This window comes from Cryptomeria japonica, chromosome 7, assembly GCF_030272615.1.
Source record: "Cryptomeria japonica chromosome 7, Sugi_1.0, whole genome shotgun sequence".
In the NCBI taxonomy this organism is placed as follows: Eukaryota; Viridiplantae; Streptophyta; class Pinopsida; order Cupressales; family Cupressaceae; genus Cryptomeria; species Cryptomeria japonica.
Window position 1 is genome coordinate 576,391,127 of NC_081411.1, and position 8,887 is coordinate 576,400,013.

Genomic DNA, 8,887 nt, shown 5'->3' on the forward strand with positions numbered 1-8,887 from the left:
GTGATAAGATTGCTCTTACACCACCAGATCATTCCGAGTATTCCATTTTTTTTATTTTTTTTTCTGAAAAAGGGAAAGTGATTTGATTTCACAAATAAGATAATTTATGGTGATATTTGAACATATTTTGTCTCCTCAGAACAGTGCACGAAAGATTGACATCAGCAGAGGAAAGAAATTCCTTTGCGTTATCGAATGCAACTCTGATTTTTTTCTCGTGTCAATAAGCACAATCAGTTGTAGAGGAAGAAGAGTCGGTGCATTTAAAACATTAAAATGCATTTAAAATTTTATCTGTTCCTGTTCTTCGGACAGGGCATATTTACAGAGAATTGTGCATGGTAAATATGGCGAAGAAGAAAGGGTTCCAATTAAAAGGTCAAGTGCAGAGAATCATTTTTAACCAAAAAACAAGCTTGCATTAAGCGGAGTAGTAGTAATATTAACAAAAACATGAATTAATATAGGAATGCCAGTCACCACTGCCTGCACCGTGGAATCACTGAAATTATTTGCCAGATGATGCAGAAAAGCAGCTCAAATAATCACCTTCCCCTCTCTGTCAGACGAGACAGTACCCTCGGAATTTCCGACAGGAGTCTGCGAATACAGTTTTCCCTACGAGCTGGTAGCGATGCACGGATATTTTCCCCAGACGCACAAGGAATTTGCGTCATGACACCTTCCCAATCCCAGATCGGTCACCCGGAACTTCGCAAACTGCGCATGATCATTAACATTATTGACATGGACATTGATCATGCTAACGGCTTCCAAATATTTGAGTTTGTATAGAGGATAATTTGGCAAACCCTGTGCTTTCTGCCAGTTTTGGCAAAAGACAGCACTGTTTTGCTCCGCTATCTCGGTCCTCCAGCCGCTATAAATATTTTGACAGGATGCAGAATGTTTTGGAGAAGATTTGCCCTCCTGAATCTCGCGCTTTCCATTTGAAGATTCGTTGTCGACGGCTTTGCATTTCTCCGGCGGCCTGTTGCAGGTGACTTTGAATTCCAGGGCGGTACTTTTGTTGCATTCCATGCTGGAATCGCAATGATTGCCTGAGGAATCCTCCGGCTCCGGAAGCGGCTTCGATTGATGGACTGCTGGAATATCGGACGATACAGGATTCGAAAAGATTTGCGGTGCTTGATCCTCGCCAAATCCTCCTTCTATATCTTCTTCTGGAAGCACTCCATTCTGAGGCTTTGGTACCAAAGGCAGGGCAAGATCGTCATCTTCCGTTGTGCTGACGAGATGCATTTGAAGACGGCCGCCTTCACGATGCGAGTGCAGAAAATTCAGCAACGGTGCCTTTACAGACTGCAACACGAAACGGCCGTCTTTCTTGAAAGATCGCAAGTGTGCTGCGCTGCTGGCGCAAAGTGAATGAAGAGGCGGTGGAAATGATCTTGCAGGATGATTCTTCTCTTCAAGTTCTTCAACTTCCTCTTCCTCTTCCTCTTCATTTTCCTCTTCCTCGAAGGGGACTTCGATCTCCTCATCTTGAGGCAAATTTTTGTCCGCAATTTCAGACAAGCAGTCGCAGCTCTCGCATCCGAGACCTTCGGTACAAAGCTGAAGACTGTCATTACTCAACGAGCTGCGGCTTCTGGCAAGAGGAACATAAGGCTTGGGAGCCACCAAATCCCAAGGGGCAGCAAACTTTGCATCAAATTTATAATCTTTTCCGCCATCGCCTGCCAGAAGCGAAGCAAAAGCATCGCCCCGGGGCTCTGGTTTCATCAAACTCCACATATCCTGACTCACTTCATTTTCTTCTTTTTCCTTCAAATAATCCTCAGTCTCCATGACTACAGGGGTTGGAACCTGGAGCCTCATTCTTATCACGACCAACAACAACAGCAGGACTGAAAATATGTACGCGGAAAAGCACAGAAAGCAAGCGGCCCAAGGCTTACCGCACGCAGCAAGCTAAGGAACCCGAATTTAAATAAAAGGGGAGGAAAATCAGTGAAAAAACAAACAAAAGGCTTTGGCAGGTGCTAACAAACACGGCTAATCTAATCTAATCTAATAATATTTTGAGTAAGGTCAAAGAGTTGCAAGCTCAAGATAGATTCTTCCTTCCTATCGATCTAATCTTGAATCACACGCACTGCACAACGCGATCTCAATCTCAATCTCAAATTGGAAGAAGAAGTTGAATTAAAATACCAGACGGCGAGTAGCTGGCTGGTTTTAATTCTTCTTCTTCTTCAAGGCAGGGGTAATTCTGAATGCTACGCCTCCCACAGATTACAAAGAATGGGCGCTCCAATTTGTAGCCTCGCAAGGCCTTTGCACGCCACACAAGAAAAAGTAAAAGCGATAAGAAAAACTGACGTCCAAATTAAAAACCGGGAGAACCCGGTTAAGTAAACAAGACGAAGCCCCAACTTTAACACGAGTTAGTTCAAAGTTTTGCAGTCCAAAGTTCAGTTCACGTCCGGACCGGTCTGGTCAGGTCACACCGGGCTTCGCATGTTATTGGCCAGTCATTGCCTGCCGCATCGTCAGACGGTCGGTGACCACATCATCATGCTCAGCAGCCCACTATATTTTGTTACCCTTACCGCCTCTCCCGGTCAAAAGTACAACGTGGACGCTTTGCCACGCAAAATTCGGGGTCTTGTGTGGCGCCTCAACCGGCACCGTGTCATCTCAGTCCGTGGATCCTTTTCATTCACGTTGGACACGTCATCATTCCGTCCGGCGGACTGTGTCGGCGCGAGCCTCAGATGTCAGAAAAATCAGGAGCCGGTCACATGATGAAACTCTCGAGCCCGCTGACTTGGGCACACCACCCATGTTAATGGCGGGGCCCTCCAAAATCAAGCCCCCCTTATTTTCCGTCGAAAAACAAGGCGATCTTCCCTCCTCTTAAACGGCTGGTCGGATGAACGAGCACCCCCGAAATTCCAGGTTGGAGAGAGAACACATTTAAGTCTGCCTTAGCGGCCGCCTTACCACATTCTCCTCGTTACGACGTCCAAGGATGAATGAGACTTAAAAGCAAAGCTCCGGCGCCAATCTCTATCTTAAATTTGACGGTCGATCCTTCCTGTCATGTGCTTTTTCAGGTATGATTAATTTTTGAATAAATATAAAAAAGAATTAAATTGAGATTAGTATATCCATTCCCCTAGATTCACTTTCAATACCTAATGCACTATTTATAGAGTTTATCTCTATCTATGCACTTAAATATACACCGTTGAGAGTGAACCTTCCACCCTCCTAAAGTCTGACCCCTTACACCAGTTTTTTTGACCTAGATTGAAAAGTCTCGACAAACGTTTATATCATGGATGTGTGCATATTCTTTTCTAATATTCTATTTTATTTTTCTAAGACTCTCTTCAAAATCAATGCATAATAAATGGTGTTGGGACTGTTCCCTTTTAAATCGGGGGAATGAGAAGAATCCAGCGTATGAGCGCGGAGGCTGAGTGGACCCACGCTTAATGGGGTACTAAATAAAGTGAGAAGGTTATATATGTTGGGGGTTGTTAATGTGATAAATGCAGTGCGTGGGGTTGACGCTTGTGTTCTCCGTAAGACACAAGGAAAGTGGCACCGGGAGGAGGGGGAGGAGGAGGAGGATGATTTTTGCCCTAATTCGGAATAATTAAAAAATATGCAGATTGAAAAGGGTTGTAAATTCTAGATAGACGAGAGAGAGATGAGTGACAAATCAGGCTTGGAAAGGAAGGAATCTCATCTTTTCCAAAATTGACTAGACTAGGGCATTGCGTGACATGACGTGGATTGATCTTTCCAGTTAATAAATTCTTTGATGCCTTGCTTAACAGCTTCACCGTTAACTTGATGTGGATCTGTAAAGTATTGGACCGTATCAAGTGTATATCCATCCAATACGGAGGGGCCTCTCTAACGTATGCCTATGTCTCGCATGGTCTACGAGTACATCCATCTCATTTTTCAATTCTTTCACTAACGTGATCTGCTTTATTCCTATGTACGATACTTGAATCTTGGGCTTCTCGAGGATGATCCAATTTTTAATCACTACCTGATAATAGTTTAAACATAGGTGTTAAGTAGGGGTGCAACATTGGAGAGTAACTCACACTCTTGCTAACGGCTCTCCTGCCCAAAGAAGTTTGAATGCTCATGCCACTTCTATCAAGGATGCTCTTTTGTCTCCTGGTGTTGAGCTTGCTTCTGCGCTTGGAGGTTTGGGTTCCCCTCTCCCTCTCACGGGTGTCGTTGTGGTTGGTGTCACAGTGGGTATTGATGGTGACCTTGTTGTGGGTGCTAAGGTCTCTTCCAGACCTTCTTTTTTTGTTGGTAGGAGCAGCTTTGCTCATGTGGCCAGATTTGTTGCTCAACCCCCCAAGGGGGTTCATCTTCTTCCTTGTGCCAAAACCTCTCTTGTGGTGGTTTGTGGACAGGATGTTGTGGACAATGTCGATTTCTACCAACGTTGTGCGTAGGTTTGCACATTTGCTGGGTTTTGGCCTTCTCTCTCGGATCTCCATCTTTGTGTGAGTGATTCTTGGAAGCCTTTAGTTGCTCATAGCATTGAGCTTTTTCCATGTGCTAAAGGCTTTTTCATTGCATCCTTTGCTTCCTCTTATGATCGTGACTTGGTGTTGGGCAAGTTGTGGGCTTGAGGAGTTCACTCTCTCTCTGTTAAGCCCTGGACAACTTCTTTTAACCCTCTAACTAAACCACTTAATGCGCGTCCGGTATGGGTTCACCTTCCTAATCTTCCCCTTCACTTTTGGGAGCATTCTTGTTATGAGGCCATTGGTAACTATATTGGTTGGTTCTTGAAGGTTGATGATGCCTCATCTTCCATCGGTCATTCTACCTTTGCTCGCTTGTTAATCAATATTGACATCTCTTCGCATCTCCCTAGGGATGTGGTTCTTATGGTTGGGGATAGGCCATGGACTCAATCGTTGGATTATGAGGGCCTCCCCTTTCGTTGTCGAAGATGCTTCTCAACGACTCACTTAGCTTCAGATTGTTCTCTCTCACACCACAGAGGTGCTACTACTTGGTGGAAGGATGCTACTGTTGATCACTTGGTTGTCAATGCTTCTGATTTTGATTTTGTTGACTCCTTTCAGGAGGATGATGTCTCCTCCCAAGATGAGGTTGTGCCCCTTACTATTGCTGAAGCCTATGTTGACCCTCTCCTTACTATTGTTGTGGTCTCTTCCATCCCCGAGGTTCCCACGCCTGTTGCTCTTGCTCTGCAACTCCAATCTACTCCCGGTGAATCTACTCCTGATGATGTTTAGTAGCAATAGTTTGTTGTTGTTCTGTAGCAACAACTTCTTGTTGTTGTTGACAGAAACTTTGCGGGGTCCTCCCTGCTTGATCCTTCTTTGGATGTTCCTAATGACAGTATTGGTTGGAGTGTTGTTTGTCACGAGCAGAAGGGAAAGTCTTCTCCCCTTGCCAAAACTCCTCATTGTCAAGTTTTGGGTGAATCTTACCATTCTTGAGTTGGGTTTTAGGTTGTTGCAGGTTTGACAGGGTTTTTACAGTGGTCTCTTGCCTTGCTATCAAAGGCATGTTTGACCTTGTTTTGTTTTGGGTTTGCACCCATGTTTTATTTTCTCTCCTTTTGTTGCCTTCAGGTTGTTGTGTAATGGGTTAGTGCCCTTGTTTTGTTTCTTATCTTAATTAAAAACATATATGTTAAGTATCAAGTTGGGATTGGTTTAATTGTAGTGGTGTTGTTTTTGTCATTATGATAAGTTCAAATTTTAATGTGGTGTTATAGTTGAGTGTTTACATTGGGGATGAGGACTCCCATTCATGTTCCTATCATTGAAGTTCAAATCCCTTTGGAGTGTTATTGTTTAGTGTTTACATTGAGGACGATGCCCCCAATTTGTGTTTGTTGACAAGAAATAGGGTTGTGAGGCACCACATGTTTGGGTCATTTCTAGACCCATATATCCATGATATACCCCTTAAATAGCCTCTTAATGCCTCTTCGTGTTATCTTTTCACTATTTCCTTTCATAATAATTCTTAATTATCTTACTCCCATGAATTGGTCTTTTATTCTATAATATTTTACTCTTTTATAGCTTATTTAGATATATTAGAGGCGTTTTAAGGCTATTTAAGGAGTATAAAATGGATATATAGGTCTAGAAATGACTCAAATGACATATGTGGTGCCTCACAACCCTATTTCCTACCAACATTGTTCTTGCCACTTAAGTTCAAATCTCTTAGAGCGTTATTGTTTACATTGGAGATGAAGTCTCCTAGTTGTGTTCTTGCCACCAAAGTTCAGACCTCTTCAGAGTGTTATTGATGAGTATTAATGTTGAGCATGAGGTCCCATCACCAATTCATAGCTCCAAGTTAAAAGCATTAACCATCTTAAAAAAAACCATCACCAATTCATAGCTCCAAGTTAAAAGCATTAACCATCTTAAAAAAAAACACATAGGTGTTAAGTAATTAGTATGGGTATTTTAAATGTATATGTTTTAAAGATGATAAATGATATTAGTTTTAAAGTGTTTGTATTAAAATTCTATTTACGGTCAATGGGTCTTTGGTTTGTTGGTGAAGTTGAATGATTTAGATTGAGTTCGTTGGGTATCAAGTCTTGTTGAGTACAAGGCCCTAACATCATAAGGGATTTTGTTGGAATCATGGGTCGAATGATTTTGACATAATGGATGTCCTTCAATCCCCGACTCTCAGTGGAAAAGGTTTTAGCCTATCTAGATTGGTATAAAAATCTATCAACATACATACATACATACATAAGTATCTCATTTTTTTTAAAGACACAACTAAAATATTTTTTTAATTGAAAATATATATTATTCTATATCACTTTATTATTTAAATATATTATTTATGATATTTTATGAATATTACTTTTTAAAAATATCTTCTTGTTGTGAAAAGTGTCTTTAGTCATATAATTACTTTAGGACTCTTATTTCACATCTAGTTTATTAAGCTTATTTAGAGACTATTTTTGTCTCAAATCATGTGTATATGACACATGTTTCCTCACATGTCATTTATAGTGGGGTGGTTGTTTACTTCAACTATCTTCCTTCACCCTTGTCTTTTTTCTTTATTTCTCTCATAGAAGGTCTCTATTAAAATTGTTATTATTATTTATGATAGATATGCATCTCAATTTTTGAAAGTTATATTTAGATATCTATTCTACTTTAGAATATGCATATTATTGTATATCATTTAATTATTTATATATTTTATTTTGTAATGTTTAAGTCAATATTTTTTTTTATATATGTTTGTTTTGTTTCTCTTATAAAAATTTATTTGATTATTAATTTTGAATTGTCTATATTGAAAGTGGTATATATGATAGATAAGTATCTCAATTTTATGCAAGATATATTTAGATATCTATTTTAGTTTCAAATATACATATTATTATATCATTTCATCATTTAAATATTAATATCAATATCATTTTTAATATATTTTATAGATGTAAAAAGTATATTTAGTCATGTAGCTACCTATGGCTCCTACTCACATCTAATTGATTAAGTTTATTTATAATTTTTTTTGTCTCGTATCATATACATGACAAATATCTCCACATTTGTCATTTAGACATAGGGTGGTCACATACATCAACCACCTTGTTTTCTCACTCTTGCCTTTCTATATTGTATGAGTTATGATATTATTATTATATATCATTTCAATATTCTCTTTTGATAATATGTATATGCATATCTTGTTGGTGGGAAAAGTATCTTTAGTAATGTAGCCACTTTATTACTTTTTCATACATCTAGTTAATTATACTTATTTAGAGAATTTCTTTTTGGTCCCAAATCATTTGTACATGATACATGTTTCCACATTTTTTATTTACATGTGAGGTGGCCACTTATCTCAACTACCTCTTTTCCTCACTCTTTCCTTTTTATACTATAATTTCTATGTATATTTTACACACATTTGCATGAGTATTGTGATTCTAGCTTTCTTTGCTTCATCTCTCTTGTACAATGTTATTTGACTAAATGTAGGGATCTCCTATGAATGTTTCGTTGGCTCTAACATATTCAATTTATTACATGCACGCATAAACACATAAATAATAAAAAAAGAAGAAGATACATATAAACATTATTTATTTTAATTTTTACTTAAGAACTATTTTACTCTATATTTACTTTACCTTTTATTGAAGAATTATTTTAGTTTTCAGTAGTAATACAATGAATCATCACAAACATGTACAAGTTTTAAAAATATTGAAGGAAATCAAATTATTTACTTTAAGAATTATTTTATTTTTCTATATAAATATCAATTTTCTTGAGCAAATTTGTTCTTTCACTCTTTTTTGACAATTCTATATATTTTTTTCTTTTCTTTTCATTTTTTTTCAAAATATAGTCATGTTACTCTCACTTTGTGAAGTATACTCTCAAAAAAATTATGCAACACTATCTAATTTTACTATGCAAGCATGTGAAAGGAAGTCAAAATCTTGGAATTTTTTAGAAAGAAGCTCCTTTTTAGCTTTCTTAGATTGTTGGAGGAAAAAGATCTAGCAACTCAAAGAGCTATCCACACAACCTTTTTTTGACATTCAACATGGTTTCTGAAACCTCATCAACCCTTGACAAGGTTCTCATAACCTCATGGATCTTTGATAAAAGAAGATATGTTAGTTCAAATATTTTCATTATCACTCGCCTTGTTTTGACAATTTAAGAAGTAGTGGAAACCTTTTTGGTAATTCAAGAAGTCTTGAAAACCTCTTCAACAATTCAAGAAGATTTGAAAACCTCATCAACACCCAAAAAGATTCCTACAAGCATGTAAGTTCTTGATAAACATGAAAATAGTATTCTATAAAGATGGAAACAAAGGA

At 38.4% G+C, this 8,887-nt stretch overlaps 1 protein-coding gene across 1 annotated transcript; it reads right to left on the minus strand.

The window, feature by feature from the left end:
• Positions 1-416: 416 nt before the first annotated feature.
• LOC131073112 (uncharacterized) lies at positions 417-2,345 on the minus strand. The gene has a single exon (XM_058009494.2). It carries the CDS (start codon positions 1,840-1,842, stop codon positions 619-621), a length of 1,224 nt encoding a protein of 407 aa, XP_057865477.2. The 5' UTR covers positions 1,843-2,345; the 3' UTR covers positions 417-618.
• Between the last annotated feature and the right edge of the window lie 6,542 nt (positions 2,346-8,887).

Excerpts from the sequence above, each read along its gene's own strand:
- LOC131073112 (XM_058009494.2), bottom strand. The coding sequence starts at position 1,842 with ATGAGGCTCCAGGTTCCAACCCCTGTAGTCATGGAGACTGAGGATTAT.